This window comes from Gymnoscopelus microlampas (assembly GCF_963454915.1).
Source record: "Gymnoscopelus microlampas genome assembly, chromosome: 10".
NCBI classification, from domain to species: domain Eukaryota; kingdom Metazoa; phylum Chordata; class Actinopteri; order Myctophiformes; family Myctophidae; genus Gymnoscopelus; species Gymnoscopelus microlampas.
In genome coordinates, this window is record NC_139947.1 from 18,474,185 (window position 1) to 18,499,194 (window position 25,010).

The window sequence follows — 25,010 nt, forward strand, 5'->3', positions numbered from 1 at the left end:
GAGCATGTGTCTAGTTAATTCCTCCGCCCAGAGTCAAATGCAAAAGTGACAGCGGAGGGCGCCGTTTTTGAGTGGTGCCAACCACTCCTATATCTGACTTTGTCTGTGTGTCCGTCCGTATGTCCAATAAACAAACATTGATGACAACATCAATACGGGGCTCATCAAAGGCACCACTCTCTTCACACAGGGTGTGATTTTTTTCCTTTTTAATTGACGATGGGTTCACAGATTGATATCCAGGTAAATTAACAAACCTGTGGGTAAAGTATATTATTCTGCTCAATGTATACTCGTAGCCATTGTCATTGTCGACAAGTGACACCAGGAAACATGAAGCAAGCGATGATCATTCAGGATTATGATTCACGAAGGGGAAAAAAAGCTCTGCAACTTCACATACTGTAGGGTAGGATATCACCACGACCATGTTACAGTCAATGCAATCATTTGATAGGAATATGCAAGGAAACATCTGTGAAATAAACATTATCAATATACATCTTGATACAAAGGTAGTAGAGGGAAGTTAGTTTGACATTTGGCAGATATTCAACCATGGCGCTACTTAGGAACTGTTAACAATGTACTCTCCATTATGTGTTTAGGGACATTTTCTGTAGCTTCTAAACCAACTGTGGTTTTGACCCAAAACCAACTCTAACACTGTGCAGGGGGATGTTTTGCACATCATTTATATTTCTCATAACATATTTTCTATATTTTACATAGATATTATTTATATGTGTGTGTGTGTACGTGTGTGTATAACCCTATAACCCCTAACCCTATTCCACATGCACCGACTGTGTTTGTTTACTTCTTCCTGGAGACGGGCAGACCTTACTGTGTGCAAGTGCCACCGTGAAAAAAAAAAAAACCTAAACTGAAGCGATGCAGTATTTCTGAATAATAACTATTCATCCCTCGTACCGCTGACATCACTGTGGCATCAAGGAGTGTTATGAACACAGGAAGAGGAGGTAGAGGGGAGAGGGTTCACACACCTGTGCACGCATGCATGAAGGCGGGCGCACGTGCGCGCGCGCCCCCACACACACGCCCCCACACACACACACACACACACACACACACACACACACACACAGACACACACCCACCCCCATACGGAGGGGATATTCATCATGATTATCAGGGCTGCTGAACATTGAATTGAATCAGTGCAGATCAGCTGTGTCTCATAAACAGGGGGAGAGACAGGCAGAGAGATACAAGAGGAGAAAAGTGGGGAAAGAGGGAGGTGGAAGAAAAAAAGAGAGCGAGAGAGTGAGCGGAAGAAGTGTAGAGCCAGAGGGAGAGAGAGAGAGGGGGTAGAAAGGAGTGAAAGTTAAAGCGTGTGATGTTACGTCATTTGGGAGTGCAGAGAGCTTTCATTGAAGTCACTGTAGGAAACGCGTAACATATTGGAGGGGACAGATCTGTTTTGATAGATGCTAGTTATACTGTGTGCTGTATGCGCTATGCAGATGTATGTACGTCGGTTACTTGGTTTACATGCTATGTATGTTATTAACAACCCATTAAGACCTGGAAGGCATCTGAGTCATTTTTTGATTTGAGCTAAAAAGCATTATTTTACACTTTGGCTATTCAAAAATAGCAGATCTACAAGCTCATAGCGCGGCACCGAGTGCCGCGCTATGAGCTTGTAGATCTGCTATTTTTGAAAAATCGAGAAAATGTGTGAAAATTAATGTATTTATATTCTTTTAAAGCAAACATTTTTAACTCAAATCTTTGCTTCTGGGGCGTCCCTGGAACAAAATATTTTGAGATGGGGGTCTGCGGCCAAATGCATATAATTTTGGGAGTCCTTGACATGAAAAGGTTTGAGAACCACTGATATAGAAACATACGTTTTTCAGGAAAAAAAATCAGCCTCATATCTTTATGGGTTAAGTTGTTTAGATACATTGTAAATTGATATATGGCGCAACTTACAAACCGCTGTTTTCTGTCCAGAAATCTAATCTTGGATTCTTTAATTTGAAGCTGAGGGACGACAGAGTCAGTGAAACAAAATAGCCGTATCCCAGGGAACATCTGTCTGTCTGTCTGTCATTCTGTCTGTCATTCAGCCAATCTACCTGCCAGTCTGTCTGTCTACAGTTATATTGGTCACATCATTGCTGGTTTGGTGTGGCACTGCATATCAAAATAGTCTGCCAATGGTGCCATGTTAGGAACTGCGAGAAAAGGAGGGTGAGACAGAGACAGAGAGAGAGAGAGTCACCTAGTCACACCTAGTCTCACGTAGCCAGATGTATCGGAGATCTCCGCCTACCGATTTGTCTGGTGACATCTAAATTAAATGGAGCTTGAACTGCAAGGAAATCATTCAGCAGTTTCAAAAGAATGACTGCAATGCATTATAGAACCATATAGTTCAAAGACTTTAGGACTGTCCTTATATTGAGACTGTATCAGGATTGGTTATCAAAACAGTGGGCGTAGGTTTGTTCAAGCACCTACATTGAATTTACATGTCAACAGACGTATCAATATGCCTGCCTACAAGACACCACCAGCTGACAAATAGAGCACCGAAGTCCTGACGTCACTGCCGCTAAAGGCGCTATCCGCCTGGGTCGCAGCGTTATTTTTTGCGTTGAAATCCCCATAGGGGAATCTTAGATCATCGCCTCATTTGAAAAATAAACACATCACCCTGCCGATTTTACTCATATGGATATGAAGCATTGACTCAAAGTGGAAATGTACAAATTTACCCAAAGAGTAACACAATAAACACTAGAAATGAGTCAAACGACCCAACAACTACATTTCCCATGAACACGGCTGCTGTAGGGACAGTGATTTCAGACCCGGAAGTGTAGTTTTTTTTATTTTTTTTATTCACTGAATATTTTACTGTGCACACTCTTACTGTATGTATACTGGCTGCCTGTCGTGCGGTAACTTAAAACCCATTGTATTATTACACGTCCACAAGTTTCACACATTTTCATGAGTTTTGCAAGTTTCAAACAGTTTTGTACCGCAAGTTTCGCACAGTACTGTATATTACATGTCTACAAGTTTTGCATTGTTTTGTGAGTTTTACAAGTTTGGTGCAGTTGCTGTGCGCATTACATGTCTACAAGTGTCAGAATAGCAGATCTACAAGCTCACAACCCGTCAGGATGTGACATGTTATGAGCTTGCTTGTACGATTGCCTTTTTTCCCCGTCGTATGATAAAGTATGAATCAGGCTGAAGGGAAGACGACGCACACCCCAAGTCTAAATTAAAAACAAATGTAAAGGACTGGGGTAACAAAAAAAGAAGAAGAAATTCCAATAAAAAAAAACAACATCAACAACTTGCAGTTATTTAGAGGAGGCATAATTGAATGAGGCAGCTGCTTGCTGTAAGCTAAAGGAAAGATAAGCTTACAAATGTATTATCCTACATTATGCTAACCCGCGCATAGCAATCAGCTCAGCACACAGCCCGAGGTGTGAACAGACTATTTAGAAGCAAGGGAGAAGAGAGAGATAGCGTGTGTGTGCGCGTGTGTGTGTGTGTGTGTGTGTGTGTGTGTGTGTGTGTCAGAGACACACACAGCTCGACAAACGGAAAGTGACATACAGACAGAAACAGACAGACACACACACGGAAAGAGACATACAGACAGACATATAGGCAGAAAGACACACATGCACACACATCGACAAACGGAAAGAGACATACAGACAGACACATAGGCAGAAAGACACACACACGGAAAGAGACATACAGACAGACAGACACATAGGCAGAAAGACACACACACACACACACACACACACACACACACACACACACACACACACACACACACAGAGAGAGAGAGAGAGAGAGTAGTGAATGGTCCTCAGGAGAGCTGTGTTCTCAGCCATCTCCTCAGGGAGGAGGAGGTGGTGGTGGTGTTGTTATGGAGGACAGATGGATGGAGGCTGCTAAGCTGTCACACTGACTGTGTGTGGGTTTACGGGGGTCTACTGTTTACAGTGGCACTGGCTGGCTCCAGGACGCTGGAACTCTGCTCCACACGCGCACGCGTGGAAGACACGTGCACATGCATGCGCGTGCAGGTGTGCATGGTTTGCACGCACGCAAGACATGTTTTTTTTTGGGGTGTGCAATAAACCAGTGGTGTGAAGTAACTAAGTGCATTTACTCAAGTACTGTACTTAAGTACAATTCTGAGGTACGTTTACTTTCCTGGAGTATTTCCAATTGTCTATACTTTTACTTCTACTCCACTACATCTCAGAGGCAAATAGTGTACTTTTACTCCACTGCTATTATTTGAACACTTTAGTTACTTTGCAGATATAAAGTATTACATTATAAAACATACATTAACCACTTTAGCACTATTTTATACCTGGGCGATACGACGCGTTGTGAGCTTGTAGATCTGCTATTTTCATACATTTTAGTACATTTACTTTTGGTACTTTAAGTACATTTTGATACCGATACTTTTGTACTTTAACTCAAGTAAATGTTGAATTCCGGACTTTTACTTGTAACAGAGTACTTCTACATTGCAGTATTGATACTTTTTAAGTAAAACATTGAGTACTTTTTCCACCACTGCAATAAACCCCAAACTAGAATTTGACAGATATCGGCCTGTCGATATATCGAACCGATATTTGCATTCATATGAATACTAATTGGATATGGTGGGTGGGTGTAATAAACATGCATGTTTTTAGACTGTTCGATACCAGTGAAGGTATAATGAGAGAAACGTTTGGAGGTCTTTTAATTTGCCGTATTATTTTCTTTGCTTATTTTACTAATTCAATGTTTCGTTTTATTTCGCAAAAGGGAATTGCTCTAGTTATGCATTCCAGCGTCGTATTATTTATTTATCTGCACAGGAATAGAAAATATTGAATATCAGTAGCTACAGTTAAAAAAAAGTAACACACAAACACACACACACACGTTCCATTTCCCCTGTGCGTAGTGTGTGTGTGTGTGTGTGTGTGTGTGTGTGTGTGTGTGTGTGTGTGTGTGTGTGTGTGTGTGTGTGTGTGTGTGTGTGTGTGTGTGTGTGTGTGTGTGTGTGTGTGTGTGTGTGTGTGTGTGTGTGTGTGTGTGTGTGTGCGCGCGCGCGCGAGATGTGTTGCCATCTGATAACAGCAGCAGTGTGCTCTCTGTTTGGTGCGTTTATTTAACACATAGCTCGCAGCAAGGCAATAAATTAGCACTCAATAACAATGTGAGTGATAATGAACCCCTGACAGACGCAGAGAGAAGGCCACTACACCTCCTTTCCTCCTTTCCTCCTCCTCCCACTGTCCCCGTTTACACTCTATACCTCCTCCCTGTTTTCACCACCGTTTAGCTCAGTGGTGTTTTAAAGTGGGGGCTGCGGGCCCCAACTGGAAAAGAGGGGAAAAGAAGAAAAAATTTAAATCATCCCTCTATCTATCTGTGTGCGTGCGTGCGTGCGCAAGTTGTGTATTTAGGAGGAGCGGGTATTATAAGTGCTATAAGTTCCAGACTGTAGCTTTAACCCAACACGGCCATTGTCTGCCTCCCTTCACACTTGAGTATTTTGTTTGTTTGGTTGGTTGCTTCCTTGTCTGTCTGTCTGTCTGTGTCTGTCTGTGTCTGTCTGTCTGTCTGTGTCTGTCTGTCTGGGTCTGTCTGTCTATACATAGTGTATATGAGGACATAGCGTATATACAGTAAGTACTAAGTTTACCGTGTCTGTGAGCACTATAGTGAGTGAAGCCAGCAGAGAGTCTAATAGCTTTACATGCAGAGCCATGTGGCCCACTGCAGATTACAATTACTGATACAACTACCGCCTTATCAGTACCCAGTCCTACTGCACACTCCCACTCTCCTCTCCTTTCCTCTCTCCTCTCTTTCCATTATGTTTCCTCTGACTAATGCTTGTCTCTTCTCATTCTTCCAGCCAGGGGGTACCCAGTCTAAATGTGCACGAATGGAACCAAATGGACCCGTTTACGGGTCTGCCACTCTAAGAGTGTGCAAATGCATCCAAACGGACCCTTACAAGTTCATTTGGATGCATTTGCACACTCTTGGAATTAAAGTAACATAGATTATGTTACTGTGTATGCTCCCCCCAGAGACTGGTCCCTGGACACGTGTGACAACCACTGCTCTAAGCAACAGAAAATGGTCCTTGTTGCCAAACACCTGACTCAATATACATCCGCTACCAACACCAACCACCTAAACCCACGACACGATCAAACAAAAAAGTCATTCTCCCCCTCATATGTACTGCTATAATGAAGGATGTCTCCATCTGCTGCAGTGCTTGGTGTGTGGAGGAGTTTGTGCATTTGTGCAAGTGCATGCATCTATGCTATGCACGTGTGTGTGTGTGTGTGTGTGTGTGTGTGTGTGTGTGTGTGTGTGTGTGTGTGTGTGTGTGTGTGTGTGTGTGTGTGTGTGTGTGTGTGTGTGTGTGTGTGTGTGTGTGTGTGTGTGTAATGGCAGCTGTTTCTCTCACAGCCCGAACTGAATGGCTTTCTTGAGTGTTGCGCGAGGAAAGACAATATTGTTTTTCTATCAGCATGGCAATCTGAGGCCGACGAGACGGGCGGTTGCGGGTATAAACGGGAGAGGCGGTTGCCTTGTGTCCAATCAGAGTAAACATCTGTCTCATTCCCCCAGACAGATAGACAGAGATCCCCACAGACAGCGCTATCTCTCTCTCTCTTGGCAGGACGGATCCCTCCTCCGACAACTGCCTGGGAATTGTGCCTGGAACATTCTGACCTCAGAAGTACATAGTTAAAAATCCTGAGAGTTAATTTAATCCCCATTTGTACACTCTCAGTTAACCATTTAAAGCGATATACTTGGCTGTACGTCAAATAGAGAAAACAGCTCATCGGCAAGCTGACAACGCTTCCCGTTACAATGTGTTGTGAGCTTGTCGATTGGCTATATTTGCGGAATGTTCTATTTTTTGCCAAATGTTGACATCCCCAAATACAAATGTTAGGGTTCATGTGGCTAAATTAACACTGTGTACATGTAGTTGCTGCTGAGGAGAGATGGGCCAATCAGCGCTGTGACAATTTCAATTGCAATTAGGCAAGTTCATAAATCTTCTTATATTGAAATTGGCTTAAAGGAGGACGGGCCGGCGGGTGGACGACGTTGTCGTGCTCATGTCATCATGACTCAGCCATAACCATATAAGGAGTTCTCAATGCAGCTACGCCCAAATATGGAGTGGGTTGTCCTCAATGTGTCGTCATGGCATCAGGCACACACAAACAAATCAGCTCCATACAGTATATGGGCACAAAAGGGGGCATGCCCATATATGTGCATATACTGATGACATATACTGATCTCCATATATGGGCATGAAGGGGACGAGAACTGACAGATACAGAGATCTCCATATATGGGCATATCGGTCGGATCGGCGGTGCGAAGTAGGTGTGAGGGCTGCGTAGCGCCCCAGACTCTAGCTGTGAGGGCCGCGTAGTGCCCCGAACCTCAACTTCCACAAATCTCTGTGTATGTGAGTGTATGCCTGCCTGCATTTTTTGCCCAAATTTGGAGATGACCAACATCATACTGATGACGTAGTCGTCAAACATTTTATATTAACGCCAGACAGCATAAAACGTCCAATAGCCTGTCACCGGGTGGTGTTAACAAGAATCACAAGAATCACAATGTCCACACAAAGGATCACACAGGAGACCTTTGACGATGTTGTCAAGGAGAACATGCAGGAGTTTGACATGAATCCAGAAGACGCATTGAGAGAAGCTGTGGAGCAGTTTGTGTCTCAAGGTGTGAACCTAAGCTTCATAGTGAAGGCTTTACCAACAGCCTCACCCGATGGCAAACAGGAGGGCAAAACACATGAGGTCTTGCAAGCCTTGGAGTCCCTTCGAGTTGGACAAGACGCCAGCTCCACAGAGAGGAACACGACAGCAGACCTCAAACGCTTTATTGAGCAATGCTCCTTGGGATTTGCACAGAGGTACCTGGCCGCTCAGAACGGCGCCTACGCCATTATTCTCTCCTGCTGCAGAAAGAGTTTGGAGAAACAAGGAGATCTGTTGGTGACTCTTGCCGCCCTGGCTATGTTGACTGATGGACAGCCGGACTTGTTAGACAAAGCAGGCGTGGGTCTCCTTATGTCTATCCTGAGGAGGTACCAGGCTGACCCTGCTGTAACACGTGCAGGCCTTCGCACGGTGCGCCACTGTTGTCTGAAGCACGAGCAGAATCGAATCGATTTGGTGACAGCTGGCGTCGTGCCGCTGATGACCGGTGCCATCTGCAAGCACATTCGATGCGCCGAGCTGGTTAAGGAGGCCAGTGCGGCTCTCAAGGTCATGACCTTCGATGACGACATCAGGGTTCCTTTCGGACGGGCTCACGAACACGCCAAGCTCATCGTAACGCAACACAGCGGACTGAAAGTCATCATCGAGGCCGCCAAAGCTCATCCCGATAAGATCTCTGTCATCAGTGAACTCTGTGCCACTCTGTCCCGTCTGGCTGTGAGGAACGAGTTCTGTCAAGACATCTGTGACCTCGGAGGGCTGAAGCTCCTGATGACGCTGCTCGCGGACAGCTTTGAGACGCAGGAAATAGTTCGACAGGTACTGAGTGCCATACGAGCTATAGCAGGAAATGACGACATGAAGGACATGGTAGTGAGTGCGGGCGGGGTGCAACTCATCGTGGTCGCCATGAACGCGCACATGAGCAACTCCAACGTGTGCGAGCATGGCTGCGCGTGTCTCTCCGTCCTGGCTCTTCGGAAACCCAACAACTGCCTGGTTATCATGGACAACGGGGGAGCTATGGCTGCCATACAGGCCATGAAGGCTCACCCGGGTCAAGTCAATGTGCAGAAACAGGCGTGCATGCTTATGAGGAACCTCGTGTCGCACACGAACAACTTCAGCCAGCCCATCCTGCAGATGGGAGCCGAAGACCTGATAGCTGAGGCTCTACGCTCCTATCAAGAGGACTGCGGTGACGTGTGCAGAGCGGCCCTGAGGGACCTGGGCTGCCGAGTGGTACTGCGAGAGCTGTGGACTGGCGAAAAGGGTAGCATCGGCCAATGAATGTGTGCGGTCCTGATTTAGACTTTCTACAAGCTCACAAAGTGTTGTGTATCTTGTGTCACCCGCGCACTCGAACGTAGTACTCAAGGCTGAGCACACCTTTCTCTAGTCTAGCACCCAAACTCTTGGTTTGTGTGACTATTTTATGTATTCTAATATATTTAAGTAATATATTTTTGTTAAAAAAGAAAATAAACATTTTTTGTTAAAGTTTAAGCTCTATATTCCGATAGTAATCACTGCTATTCAGGTCTTCTGTTCCTCAGCTTACATTTCCAGTTCTAATTTCGTCCGTTCACTTTATTTTACATGCCGGTTAAACATGTCCTTCATACCTAACATGCAACTTTGTCATCATCTTTGTTAAATAGTCCTAAACCAAGCTACGCTTTGTGTTTTGTGTCTCGCTCTGTCTGATCATCTCGTAGACCTACTTTTCTGAGTCTGAAACTATTCTATTGCATCTCCCGAGCGTGTTTAAAATAATGACATCTCGCCATAACCAAGCAACATTATCAACAAAATACGTAAAATATATGTATTTTGCAAATCCACCAATATGCCTTAAAGTATATTCTGATGTTTCTTATTTAACAGCTAACTGTCATCTCTATAGTAATATATACGGTACATAAGTACTGTATGTATATTATATACAGCCATCCCCCTGCACATTGTGAGCTTGTAGATTGGCTATTTTCCAGTGAAGGACACTGCCATAGGACAAACTCTAAACCAGGAAAGGGCTCCCACACTTTTCAGTGCCGCGACCCCCAAAAATTATCATATTTCAACTGGGAACCCCCCCACCCCCACCACCACCCCCACCCCCACCCTGACAAGCACTTGGAATTGTAGCCTAGGCATCACATTTAGTTGTACTCGGTTCCATAGATAAACATTGTGAAACTAGCCTAACTACAAGCTCACAACGCCTCGCACTGCGAGGCGTTGTGAGCTTGTAGATCGGCTATTTTCCTCTTATATAATATTTGACAATTTGGCCAACTTGGTATCAAAAAAGGTCTTAAAAGTCCTTAAATTGTAACTTCAGAAATGTGCAGATACCCTGTATAGACTGTATGTGGGTTTGTTTACAGTTGAGTGAGAAAACAATGTTGCACATTAAGCTAATCACCTGGGGGACCTTCTTGGGGTTCCCGACCCCCAGTTTGGGAACCAGTGGACTAGACAAGAGCCCTGAGGGACTCCGCTCAACAACGTGCGGGGGGGTTTAAGTGGTTGATACCGTGGACGTGTTGGACTCGCTACATCGGTGTGTGTGTGTGTGTGTGTGTGTGTGTGTGTGTGTGAGGTATTGTTTTACTTAACTTGAGTATTTCCAATGTTCTATACTTTTACTTCCACTCCACCACATCTCAGAGACAAATATTGTACTTTTTACTCCACTACAATTATTTTACAGCTTTAGTTACTTTGCAGATTTAGATTATTATTACACAACGTACATAAACCACTTCAGCCCCTATATATGCTCTGGCTATTTGAAAATAGCCGATCTACAAGGTCACAATGTGTCGCATTGTGACGCGTTGTGAGCTTGTAGATCTGTTATTTAAAAAATATATTTTGAAAATTGAAATGGGACATTTCTGCATAATGACTACTTTTGGTCCATTTTCATGCCGACGCTTTTGTACTTTTACTCAAGTAAATTTAGAATACCAAACTTTTACTTGTATTTTCACAGTGTGGTATTGATACTTTTAATTAAGTAAAAAATCTGAACACTTCTTCCACCACTGCCAGCAGTGCTATGCTATCTCCTTTCAGCACTATACTCCAACCAGCGTCTGTCTGGCATACCACTGCTGCACAGCCAAACATAGTGTTCATGTAAGCACTTATAAACGCTATATACTGAGTTGACCCGGGTCCTCCAGGGCTCTAGAATACTAGGTCTGCTCCTTTTGTCCATTCTACACCAAATCTCGTCACCAAAAATAGCCGATCTATAAGCTCATCTCCAAGTTGTTCATCCCCGGAATAGGGATACTATGGTGTCCAACTGTCCATATGGTTTAACTACTTTCAACCTGGAGTCCCTATTTTAGCCATGTCACAATCAATCAATCAATCAATCAATCAATCAATGCACAGTATCTGTGTGTGTGTGTGTGTGTGTGTGTGTGTGTGTGTGTGTGTGTGTGTGTGTGTGTGTGTGTGTGTGTGTGTGTGTGTGTGTGTGTGTGTGTGTGTGTGTGTGTGTGTGTATCTGTCCCTGCATATCTCGAGAAACATTTAGGCGATCAACTTCAAACTTGCAGAGTGTATCGCAGAGTGGAATTTGATTGGACTGAGTCCCATTTAATGCCCATATATGGAGATCTTTATATCTGTCTAATGATTAGACATTTTGTATGCCCATACATGAGCATAAAACGGTTACAGACGTCCGTTGTCTGTTGTCTGTATCCGTTTTATGCCCATGTATGGAGATCCCTGGTGTCTTCAAATGGACATCATAGTACTGACATCATAGACTGGCACTCAAGTACTATGATCAGTGTTGCCAGGTCTGCTTATTATAATCCCCCCCCAATATTTTATTTGAAAATAGCCGATCTACAAGTTCACAACGTTGTGAGCTTGTAGATCGGCTATTCAATAGCTGACGTAAATGTTAAGTAAGTGAGTGCTCATTGGGCCCATAGTTGCTTCTTTTAGGCTTGTTTTCCTAGACCTGGTTGCTTGTTTCTCTCACAGAATCTGGCAACACTGGTTACTGCACTAAGTACTCTGACAACAGGTAGGACGGGTACTCTAACGGGTACAATAGGTACAACGGGTATTGCATAACCACAGGGGCATGCATTCCCAGAGGGAATCATTCCCAATAGGCATCGTTCTCAATAAGTATCAGCCTGGTACTGTAGGTGAGAATCTCCAGACATTTTCCAAAATAGCGAAAATAGCCGATCTGCAAGCTCACAATGCGTCATGAAGCGACGCGTTGTGAGCTTGTAGATTTGCAATTTCTGCCAGACGACACCATCATACAACGATGGTATGTAAAATGTATAATATGACGGTGTAAAACAGATCTGAATTAGAGCTGTCACAATAACCATTATACATACATGTGTTTTTGACAACTTCTCAAAACACTTTTTAGTTGCGAGAAGTTTCCGTAAACCCACAGAGAGGTAAGGATTGTGTCTAATTCAATAGGGGAGGCAAAATACTACTGATAATGAAAAGAACTAAATTACCTTGCGAGACGAGGTATAAAGCAATTAGAGGAAACATGTGGGCTAGGTAAAAATAATGACACAAACCGTCTGCTGGAAATTACATTACATGCACCTATAGAAGCTAACCATAGATGAAACACAACCCCCTTTGCTCTCTACATCCTTGAAGATGCATGATTGAATGGATATTCCATTCCATTCCAACTCCACAACCACTTCTAATTTGGGGAAAAAAATAGAGAACTGAGCAATCACTGTGCAAATGGCAAGTGATTAGGCAGATTAGATGAACAAGAAGCACCTTTTGTCTCTGGGAATGAAAATGACGCACTCGAGACGTGATGTAATTCCAGGCACTGTATACACTGTAATACCCTGTATGAAGACACCGATGGGGGGGGGGGGGAGGGGGGAGAGAGAGAAAGAGAGAGAGAGAGACAAGCCATATAAGAGGCTATGGGATACTGAATGCTTATGCTGCCATCTAGTGTCTATTAAAAGAATCACTGCACCAATTCAAATCCGACAAAATAAAGACATGTTCAACATGTTCACCTTTTCCCAGCAGGTTCAACAGAGCCTCTGTTTAGAACTTATTATTATTATCTTTTGGGAATGAAAATCATATTGGGATATTTCCAGTCTCAATCGTTGAAGAAATTGACAGGTACAGAGTTATACGATAGTTAATATGTCACACACACACACAAACAGGCTGATACCTGGAACTCAGACACGCGCGCGTCACACACACATCTATACGGTTACTGTATAACATATGTAATCTAAACCCTACTGTCAACTTGAATCGATCGATTTAACCATGATGCAATTATCCAATTATCGGCCAAAATGACAATATCACGCATCCCCTAAAGAATTGCCTACTGGCAGCGTGGACAAAGACATTTGGCACTGGTCGGTGTAGTGGTTTGTGAGAGCAGCTGTGGACAGACATGGATGGACAAACAAAAATGTGGGGGACAAACGTACTGTACACACGGACGAACACTCTTAACCCTTTGAGGCCGGGAAGGGAACGCATGTGTGTCATTTTAAGATTTCTTTGGCTATTCAAATATAGCAGATCTACAGCTCGTAGCGCGGCACCGAGTGCCGCACTACGAGCTTGCAGATCTGCTATTTTTTAGAAAAATCGTGAAAATGTGTGCAAATCTTTTATATACATTTTTAACTCAAATCTTTGCTTCTGGGGGTCCCTGGAACAAAATATTATTATTATATATTAGACAAATACATATTATTTTGGGGGTCCTTGACAAGAAAAAAGTTAGAAAACCATTGATAATATAGCAACATAAGTAAAAAAAACTTTAGGAAAAAAAACTGTTAGGATTTAGAAGACGAGTTAAAAACTTTCGCTTTTAGAAAGCATATATATATATATATATTCAAACTAAAGATGTGCACACATTTTCACGATTTTTCAAAAAAAACGCAGATCTACAAGCTCATAGCGGGGCACTCGGTGCCGCGCTATGAGCTTGTATATAGCCAAAGAAATCTTTAAATTACACAGATGCGTTCCCGGTCTCAAAGGGTTAAGGCGCCATGCGGTAAAAAAAACCTCACATGTGGTTGTCTTCCTTTCAACAAACATTACCAAACGTTCTTCTTTAAAAGTAGGTGGAGGTGTGTGCGTGCGTGTCTCGCAAAAAGAGATGATCGTTTTTATTGGCACAGCAGAACATTGAGCTGGAAACGAGGGTTGAACTGTGATTTCTTTGGGTCTTTTCTGCCTTTATTGATAGTTTTTAAGTGGAGATGGACAGGAAACAGGGAAAGAGAGAGAGAGATGGGGAGAGACATGCAGTAAAGATCATCGAGAAATGGGACTGGAGGCTACATTATAGTGCCGGACCGCTAGGCCAGCGGAAACTGTGATTTTCACAGAAGTGAAGCTATTCTAACCTGCACTACAGTAAGCTTAGCCCGCCGCTACAGCCAAACTCCATTCCTGGCCCTCGTTCTTCGCTGGCATCAAACCGAGCGCGACGACGCCAACAACCCGGGCCAAGCACGGGCGACGGTAGTGTCGTGTGTAAGGCTCTATCACAGAGTGGGCTAAAGGCCAGTTAATAAAACAGGCTTCCTTAAACGTTCTGAGCGAAGAGACAAGAGGGTAGAAATCCAGCGTATCGTATGCTAATGAGACTTATCACCTTTTATTCTGCTTCTGATGGGCAGCGGGGGGAGGGAGGACCGGGGGGCATTAATAAAAAAAATCCCGTTGAGCCCTTTAGCTCCGCTCACTTCCTTTCTTTCCGTTCTTCATCCAACCGCCCTCCTCCTTCCTCTCCCTCGCTCCCGAAAATTAATCTGCGGAACATTTGCCGTTAACAATGACTATTCACAGGCTCACGGTGCACAGCGGGGCGAGGGCACCGGCTGAAAGAGAAGGATGGAGGGAGGGAGGGAGGTCAGGCGGTTCGCACGGAAGACAAAAGACGAGGAAGGGAATGAAAGAAGGAAAAAAAAAACGATGTCTCACATTATTGTGATAGCACCCCCCCCCCCCAGCCCACCACCCCCAGCCCACCCCCACCCCCTCATTAACGTGTGTTCTGGTCCTTCGTCTTGACGCGTGACCCTGTGATTCAACCCCAAGACCCCGGGATAGGGGACGACTCACTTAGCCCACTGGTTCTCAACATGTGGCTCAGGGACACCCAGATGTCCTTGGGGAGTTGCGGGTCTGTAACGCAGAGAGAGCGCAATTTGCACACTCTCTGAGTTAAATGATCACTGAGGATTTTACAGGGGGGGTCCTTGAAATAAAAATAAAAACAGTTGAGAATTACTAGCTTAGTAGTTATGTCACATCTTAACAATAATAATAATTTGTCTCTGCATTCAACCCATCCTAACTACTAGGATCAGTAGGCAAGTGCCATTAATACAGCACCCAAAGTCCCGAGAGCAGTTAGGGGTTCATTGTCTTGCTCTGGACACTTTGACACTTTGACCAGGGCCCGGGGGGCAAACCGGGGACCTTCAGTTTTCCAGGTGAACTCACTACCTATTCAGCTATGGCTGCCCTAACGGCCATTCTTCATCCCCTTTCTCCTCCTCTTCACCCATGGAAAGGTTTGGCTATACTGTTCAGTATGTCATGCTTTCTTGTTTTTTTCTCGACCTCCTGATTGCGCAGAGCGTTGCGAGTCACCCGGTCATGACGCTCCCATCCTCTCTTGCTGCTCTTTCTCACCCTTTTACCAGCTCTCGCCCCAGATACCGTTCACTGAGCAATCACTCAACCTTTTTTTTAAGCCTTATATTCCCTGATTCCATTTGCATTTTCCGCCACCCTGAAGAGCCCTACATTATTAGCATTGGATGCATTTCCAGTGACGTACAGCAGCTGACCTGTGCTGTACAACGCTGAAATAGGTCCTTGTTCAATCAAACATAGGGTTGCTCAATTAATTGCATTTTATTTTCAATTTCAGCTTCCAATGACTATGACAAGATAATTGAGATATATTACTATTGAGCTGCATTCCATTTCACAATGATGCTCGTTTGGTGTTGTAAATCCAGTGCATCTCTTTCATGTTCAGGGATGCACTTTCGCTCTCAGTTAAGCTGTGACATTTTAAGCTTCTTTAATTGGTTGAAATTCAAATACAAAATGGTCTATGACCAAACAATAAAAGGAGCTAAAAACAGAGAAAAGTTCAAGACAATCCACTGTTAAAAAGACACGTTTTCAATAAATACATGTTTCCAAAGTCAAAGAGTAATCGTGTTAAATCACTTTGATCTCAATATTGACCAAAACCATTGTGATTATGCCTGTGACCATAATCGAGCGGCCACTTTTCAAACACTTCTTGTCCACTCTCACTGACACTGTGGGAAACCACAGCAATTCCCCATTGATGCGGGAGTACTGCTGTCCACACCGATCACACTCAACGCTTCTCTCCTCATCTCATCATCGCTCCGTCTCTCTACATGCCGAGTCACCCGTCATCACTTGCGTCTTTTCATGGCAGGATATGAAATGAACACTTGGCCCCAAGCCAAGTGTTGCTGGCTTTTTTTTATAGCTGTTCCAGCCTGGTTGGGTTTATCTGTGCTGCTGGGCCACGTTGGCAGTCACCCAGCCATCGTCTGGATGCTACATTAGAGAAACCCACTGGAATTTTGGACAGGTGTACCTTAACCCATTATGACCAGGAACGTATCTGTGTAAAAAAAAAAAAATCTTTGGCCTATAAAAAAAATAGCAGATATACAAGCTCATAGCACGGCACCGAGTGCCGCGCTATGGGCTTGTAGATCTGCTATTGTAGAAAAATCATAATTTCTTTAACTAACATCTGTGCTTCTGGGGGGGGGGGGGTCCCTGGAACAAAATATTTTGAGAAGGGGGGTCCGCGGATAAATACATATCATTTTGGGTGGTCCTTGACATGAAAAAGTTTGAGAACCACTGACATTATAGCGACATAAGTTTTTTCAAAAAACTGTTAGGATTTAGAAGACATTTGTAGAATCCCCAGAAGCAAAGATTTGAGTTACAAATGTTTGCTTTAAAAAACATATGCATTCAAAGATTTGCACAAATCTTCATGATTTAAAAAAAAAATTGCTGATCTACAAGCATGTAGCACGGCACTCATAGCCAAAGAAATCATAAAATGACACAGATGTGCATGCGTTCCCGGTCTTAATGGGTTAAGCCTAGTTCAGGCCAATGATTCGTGACGAGACGAAACCGGCTGCAGAACGTTGCAAGGACAAGTGGTGCAGTGGTCTGAATTACCCTGTTGTAGGTAATTCACAAGGTAATTCTAAAACAACAAATTGCAACGCATCTCAGTTTTACTCACACGAATCTGCCATTGTAATGTAAAATGTTGTCTCTGCTGAGAGAGATGGAGAGAAAAGAGAGCGAGCGAATGAGAGAAAGGAGGGGGAGAGCGTAGGCCTAATAGCTATCTAATAATGTACCGTATTTGTATATGAGTATACAATATACTATACAATACTATACTATAATAAGTTGATGTGCTATGTAAACGGTAAACTACCTTCGCTCGTCACCTTGATTGTTTTAGCGACAGCTCGTCTCTCTGCCGTTTATATCCCATAGCCCAGAGGGACTGTGACAATACCGTTGCTGTAGAAAGCGCAATTGGTCGAAGCTCGGCGCCTGGATGTGGACTGTCCAGTTTTATAACGTTGTAAAGGGATTCTGTTTCAATTGGTTGCAAGTTGCAACTCGGCTCGTTACGAAGTTGTCTGAACTAGTCTTTAGTTTAGACACATACATACACACACATAGCAACTCTAACCCTATGTATGTATAAGTTCCAACGATGGCTTCTACACTATAAAATCCTGAATGTTAATTACTAGTAACTCAAAGTGGAAAATGACATAAACGCTTCCAGACATACATGGGACAAAGGCACAAAAAATACCCTCTGAAAACTCCCAATAAAAAATGTCAAATAATTTCTGCCGAGATTATTTTGCATTGCACCAATTCAGGTTAATGTGTCATTAACCAATGGCTGGTACAAAAAAAAAAACATCTGTACAAAATTTTCCAAGGAACGAAAATTCCCACATTTGCTGATAATTTTATAATAAGCGCCCCCGAAAAGAATGATAAAATTATTAATATCTGCGCGCTCTGCCAAAGTAAAGGGACCGCCACAGGCTGTAACCACTGTTCTGGATTAATCGCTACAGGGAAGTGGGTTCAAGTGTGTGCGCGTGCGTGATGATGTGCATATGTTCATGTATGTGTGTGTGCCTGCACGGCACGCCTCCCAGTGTGTGTGCGCACGCACGCAAACACACACACTCACACACGCACACACACACACACACACACAGGCGCATATGGGAGCTGTAATTACAACGCGGCCTGAACATTACAGGTCTGCCGGTGTCTCCATCGGTCATTCTGCTCACACGGTCCCTCCAGTGGTGTTCTATTAGCCGCCCCGCGCGTGTAGGAGACGAGATAAGGAGCCCGCTACAGCGTGTCTCAACACGGGAGGGAGGGGGGGGTCACATGAGAGAGAGGGTGGGTGGGTGTGTGGGGGGGGGGGGGGGTGTAAAACAGCCCAACCCCCTCCCCCGCTCCCCTCCTCCCCACCACCGGCCACTTCCAATCTTAAGCCCCCGGATGGGAAAACTCTCCGGGTGCAATTTAGCTCTTGCACCGTGCTGATAATACCGTCTCCGGAGAGGAGGGGAGAGCGGTGAACGCAGGGACAGGGAGAGAGAGAGAGAGAGAGAGAGAGAAAAGGAGAGAACGATGGAGAGAGAAAAAGGATAGAGGGGCAGAGTTGAGCGCAGAGGGAGAGGGAGAGGGAGAGAGAGAGAGAGAGAGAGAGATGGAGAGAGAAAGAGGATAGGGGGACAGAGTTGGGCGTAGAAGGGGAGAGAGAGAGAGTGAGAGAGAGAGAGAGGAGCAAAAAGGAGGGATAGATTGAAAACGAGAGGGAAAAAAGGCAGAAAGTCCTGAGTGAAGGACGAGGGAAAAGACGAGGCAGGAGAGAGAAAAAAAACGGTGAATGACAAGAGAAACTCAACAGAAATTACAGACATGACGTGACCCAGGTGAAGTGGTGGACGTGTGATTCAAGAAAAAAAAAACTGGTCGGACTGAATCATTACCGACACCCCTACCCCCCACCTCCTCACTCAGATAGGAGCTTCAGCACAACTCCATCACGCAACTCAGCGTGTGTGAAGCGCCTACAGCCAGCTCTAGGAAAGCTCCACAGCTCCACCTGCTGTGCACTGGGGGTCAATACAACAAGGACAACTTCCACAGTGGAGGAAGAGCACTCTATATGCTGGAGAAAGCATGTATTCTATTGCTTAAAGGTGGTGTAACTGTAAGTGATATGTTGTTGTTTTTTATGATATAAATAAAATGGTGACGCTGTTTTTTTTTTTTTTATATTCCATGTTTTTTGCTCCATGGCATAATTACAGGTGGTGCATGGGAAAATGTTTTAAGAAATGTTAAAAAAGATAGTATACCTATGTTATATGTACTAGTCCATACCCGTGGGGGGATATGCGCACATGATCTGGCAACCCGGGAGCCAGCGAACACAAAAACGCTAATAAACAGATGACATTTGGTGAAATAGAAAAACGGGCTTCGCTGTTCCATGCACATGGTAATGGTCAATGGATCTGTGCAAATTCAGATCAATTGCTCCAGCCACTGAGGAGAACCGAGCAGAAGAGTTTTTGGCCTCCCCACCCCTACAGAGCTTTGTAGAATTATAGGAGGATATCAATTGAACAAACACTATAAAACGTAAAGGAAGTGAAACAGAATGCGGTGAAAGCTTTCAGATACACAACAAACTCCTGAGTGTTTATGAAAGTGTCAAAATGGACCCATAATAGTCCAAAGTGTGAATAGCCTTACCAGTTTCTTGGCGCTCTCTTCACATGTGCGATGTCTGTCCTTGCTCAGCACCTTGCTCATCTCATCCCTTGCCGCCTCCCGTTCCCTCCTCACCATTTTGGCCAGCTCCTCTTGCAGTATCGCCTGCTGTTGCTCAAACCTTGGGGATGGACAAACAAACAACGATCTGTATACTAGAGTACTTCATGGGTCCCCCGATTCCGAAAATACCCGACAGGACCCGAAACCCGTACGGGTCCAGATTCCGTGTTTTACCATAATTACTCGGACCCGGGTCAGTTCCGGTTCTATAATCTCGGACCTCAGGTCTGTTTATCATTATGTATAATACCTGAGTGGAAAACGTGGATAAGGAACCTGGAATATTCAGATAGTATCTGACATATCTACATTGAATTGCCTTGCTGTTTAAATATGCTATACAAATATACGTTTACCTTATTGCTAGCTAGCAAATCTTTATTTGTGAGTGTACACAAATAGGGGAATCATTAAAGTTAGACAGCCTATCCCAAATAAGACCATTACTTCGATATCAGTCAGTCACCAACCCAGCAAACGACTGCTTGTGCCACTGCAGTCAGGCAAGCGCCTGCGTTGTCACACGTAGGGATGTGTGTGGCTAAAAGACTAGTTTATTAAACGGTATTGCCGCTACTAAACGTGTATTAAATACTAGTCATTCAGCAAAACACACTTTTATTCTGCGACTAAGATTTGTATTTATGAATGTGCCACAGCCATCGCAGCAGCTCTCTTTCAACTTTCTGAAGTGCTCACTGCTCAAGGTAGCTTATTTTGTTGCTTTGAGCAATCATGCCATTTTCAGCACTGTAATGTGGTTGTTCCTCACAGGTACATTTGGGGGGGGGGGGGGGGGGATACTACCTTCTCCCACCAAAACACACACATATGCATAGATAATGGAATCAGAATGTTCGCTGGAGTACACATCCATTTAGCGAGGTTAACCATGGTTTTCACTTTTTTTACACCAACTATATGAACCTGGTGTCTCTATTTTGGGCATGTCATTTTACTGCGGGCAATTATTTTTTATTTAAAAAATATCGATCTTTAAACTTGTAGATCTGCTATTTTAAAAAATATTATAATATGGGCATGTCCTATGAATAGGGCCACCCAAAATAGGGCTACCAGGTTAAAAGTGGTAAAAAAAAAATGGTGATATCGATGTCGTCAAAAAAGTCAGACAATGACCGATATATCAACCAAACTTATATATCGGTCGGGCTCTAATACAGATCCACTCTTATTTCACCTCAGCATAAGTACACCCACCTCTTCTGTTGCTCCTCTGCGTTGGCGGCAGTTCTGTTGGTGTCGGCGGGGGTACTGGGCGGTGGACTGGGCTGCAACGGTGGCGGTGGGCAGTGGCATGGGGCGGGACTGGGAGCGGGAACGGGGCTGGGACTTCTAGAAGTGCCTTAAAAACAAACCACAAAGACTCAGAATATGAAAACACTTCCGATATTGTTAGTAGCTGTAGTAGGGATGGGAGGGACTATTAGCAGGTTATATATTTAAAGGTCACAATGAATTAATAGTAGAGGCTCAGTTTAGTTAAAATAATAATAATAAAAATAACTCTCTCTCTCTCCCGCGGTGAGGCCTTTAGGAGGGCCATTCAATCAATCTGCAAGTGGAGCCTGCAGTACCACCACGGCCCAAGGAACCATCACGCCAGAAGGAAATGTTTGGATCGGGGCGGTGCAGCGGATCTGGCGCAGCGCTCAGGTCCTGGACCTGGTGAGACGAAGGAGGAGCCCGGCCCGGAGTCAACCCACAGAGCCTAGTCCCTCCACGTGCCAGAGCCCCCCCGAGTCCCGGCAGAGTACTTCCGGAGAAGCGGACTGAGTGGCCCTGTCTTGCCCTGTAGGACTGACCGTGGGTAGCTACTGGGACGTAAGTCGGGGCTTGATCAACCCTGGCTGGGTCACCTGGGCGAGGGTGTATGTTGCGAGACCCGAAACACCCTATGACCCCAGGCTACAACACTGATGATACGTCCCAGTTGCATCCATGTGATGTAGGGGTGTGCCGATATATCGTCCCGCGATATATCGCGATACGTTTTCGCGACGATATGTATCGTTTTGGGGAAAAAAAATATCGTTTTTGAATTTTTTTTTTTTTTATTTTTTATTTTTTTTACAATCATAATAATCAGGCATGCAAACGGCCCCGAAGTGAAAAGAGTGACAACATGTTTTTTTTTCGGGTCAGGTGTCATACTATTTGGATTCAAAACGGCTATTGTAGCTGAAAAGCTACAAGTTTGCATGTCTGAATAATGCAAAAACAGAATTATTTGTTTGCATTTTCTTTTTTTCTCCTCCATATATTTTCATAATAAAAAAAGTGCGTATCGTATCGTATCGAAATCGTATCGAAGTTGTGAGCCAAATATCGTATCGTATCGTTTCGTGAATGTGATGTTTTTCTCATTAGTAATTCTATTTATAGTGGCTCATAGGAATAGACTATGTGACAACCAGGAATAGTTTGGTGACCACAGGAGAGACTGGTGACAGCCGGAATGTAGACGGCATCCCGGGAGCAGTATGGGTTAGCGCCCCATGCTGTGTCTTCCGTGAGGAAGAAGCCCAACAAACCCGCGGTGAGGCCTTTAGGAGGGCCATTCAATCAATCTGCAAGTGGAGCCTGCAGTACCACCACGGCCCAAGGAACCATCACGCCAGAAGGAAATGTTTGGATCGGGGCGGTGCAGCGGATCTGGCGCAGCGCTCAGGTCCTGGACCTGGTGAGACGAAGGAGGAGCCCGGCCCGGAGTCAACCCACAGAGCCTAGTCCCTCCACTTGCCCTGTAGGACTGACCGTGGGTAGCTACTGGGACGTAAGTCGGGGCTTGATCAACCCTGGCTGGGTCACCTGGGCGAGGGTGTATGTTGCGAGACCCGAAACACCCTATGACCCCAGGCTACAACACTGATGATACGTCCCAGTTGCATCCATGTGATGTTTTTCTCATCTCTACTTATGTCCAAAAGAAATGCAAAGCTGAAGAAACAGTACAATACAGTGTTTTGTAATACAGTTGAAGAGCCTTGCAGACAGACGTCCTGCAGCCTAAATGGATGTTTAAAGATGTAGCTTTCATTTACTTCCAAAGAGACGCACTTTTTTATTCTGTATGTATTATTTAGCATTATTTGTGTTAAAGGCAGCAACTGTAATAAAATATATACTGTATATAAAATTGGAGGGGAAATGTAATAAAACCTCTAATTTACAAATGCTCATGTGATTTTATACATCCATAGTTTTGTGGAATAAATGCACGCATAATAATCATGAATCCGTCATTATTTCTCTCACTATAATCGACATCGACTCATAGGAACACACGCTTTGCCCATACATAACTTATAACTTAAATATTTTAGTGTGCACTAAAATGGACTATATCCATTTAGCGAGGTTGGATATATATGCCAACTTGCTGAATTAGTGGATTAATATTCACATGATATATAATATGATAATTAGTAAGGCTGCCCCATCAGGGAAGTAATCGTTAGCCGTAATCAATTAATAATCAATTAATCGGCCAGTTTGGTCTCGGTGTCAGTTGCAAGTTGCTAGTTTTTTTAATGCTTTTGCTTTTGTTACCTTTGGTCACCTGCCGCAGCATTTGTCGACTAAGGATTTCTTTACTGGAGGATACAAATTAACACTGTGATAATGCTATAAGAAAGAGTCAGCCACTGTGGTACCTTGGTCTTCCTTAGGGCTGCTTGAGGTCGGTGGTGATGGTGGTGATGGTGAGGTTGGTGATAGTGTGCGTGGGGGCGGCATGTTGGCTACGCCTCTCATCCTCTGAAGAACATCCTCTGACAGCTATAGCAAGACAACAGAATCACAGAGAGAGACAGAGATCGAGTCAGAGAGAGCAAGGGGAACAGAGATTTTTTTTTCTTCATGTAATCAACCTAATCAAGAGGCCTTTCACAGACCATATAGCACTCTTTTTCATTCATGGTTACTGTAGCTTACATACATACATGCATAGATACTATACATATTAGATACATATATACAGCAGAAAATGATAACTGTAATTCCAAGACCCAGAATTGTGAACGTGTTTTTAAAACTAAAACTAAAGACAAGCCCAAAATAGGAACGCCCAGTTGAAAGTGGTTAAACATGTATTAATTGCCATGTAATAAAAGTTGCACTGCGGAGTCTTCTCAATGTGAATATTAATGCCAGTCTGACTCGACTAATTCAGCAAGTTGGCATAGAAGTCTAGACAAAGTAGCCTAACCTTCTCCTGGGCCAAAAAGCATACACCTGCCTTGAACAGGACACCTGCTTTAGCCGACGGAAGAAGGAATAGGCTAGGTTCTGACTTTGGGGCGTGTGTGTGTGAGAGAAAGAGAGAGAAACCACCTCAAGTCACTGACTCTTGCATCTATGACTCACAGCATTTGAATGTTTGGTTTGGGTTTAAAGCTTAGCTTAGATGCTAAAGATCAGCCTCTGCTAAATGCCATTTTTGCCAACAATGAGCTCCTCCCTTTAATTTTTAAGAGATGTCAACTAGGTTTCATATAGCTTTGAAGCGCTTTTCAAGTCTTCTTGCAACTAAGTTATCTTTCCAACTGCCTGGTGTCACGCCCAGTTCATACGAGGACGAGGTGAATGGAGTCATATGTCACAGCAGAGGTGTTACACTGACATTAGGACCCTATTAAGTTCTGTGACTCCAGAGGTCGCTGTTTTGCCAAAATCATGCTTTTACTGCACTGTGTAGGTAGGATGTGGAGATGGGACATTAAAAGTTGTAGTGCTCCGTTTGTACTCACTACTCACCCAATAATTAATTCCACCTGGGGTCAGCTATATTGTCCTCTAGATTCATATCCATTTGAAAGTTATGACAGAAAAAAGTCTTAACCAACAATTTTCAATACTTTCACTTCTACTCCACTACATCTCAGAGGCATACGTACTTTTACTCCACTACAATTATTTAAATATTTTAGTAACTAGTTACTTTGTAGATTTTGATTGATATTAGAAAACATGCAAACTTAGGCATACTATTTGAAAATAGCTGATTGCGAAGCATTGTGAGCTTGTAGATCTGCTATTTACAAAGCATTTGTATACATTTTGAAACTTGTGAAATGGGATAATAATACCAGGCTTTTACTTGTAACAAGAGTATTTCTACATTGTGGTATTGGTACTTTTACT

General features: G+C 43.9%; 2 protein-coding genes across 2 annotated transcripts in view; one reads left to right on the top strand and one right to left on the bottom strand.

Moving 5' to 3' along the window:
• The window catches only part of chchd6a (coiled-coil-helix-coiled-coil-helix domain containing 6a), a 115,359-nt gene that overhangs the window by 89,045 nt on the left and 1,304 nt on the right, over positions 1 to 25,010 (bottom strand). Inside the window, exons 2-4 of the mRNA XM_084068261.1 lie at positions 23,522 to 23,645; positions 21,066 to 21,210; positions 19,764 to 19,902 (exon numbers count right to left, since the gene is read on the bottom strand). Coding sequence (XP_083924387.1) covers positions 19,764 to 19,902; positions 21,066 to 21,210; positions 23,522 to 23,645 — 408 coding nt within the window. The remainder of the gene's footprint in view (positions 1 to 19,763; positions 19,903 to 21,065; positions 21,211 to 23,521; positions 23,646 to 25,010) is intronic.
• On the top strand, positions 7,701 to 9,113 carry LOC311052941 (armadillo repeat-containing protein 6-like; the record flags this gene model as incomplete). Its single annotated transcript, XM_084068260.1, has 1 exon — positions 7,701 to 9,113. The coding sequence occupies one exon, from the start codon at positions 7,701 to 7,703 to the stop codon at positions 9,111 to 9,113; it is 1,413 nt and encodes a 470-aa protein (XP_083924386.1).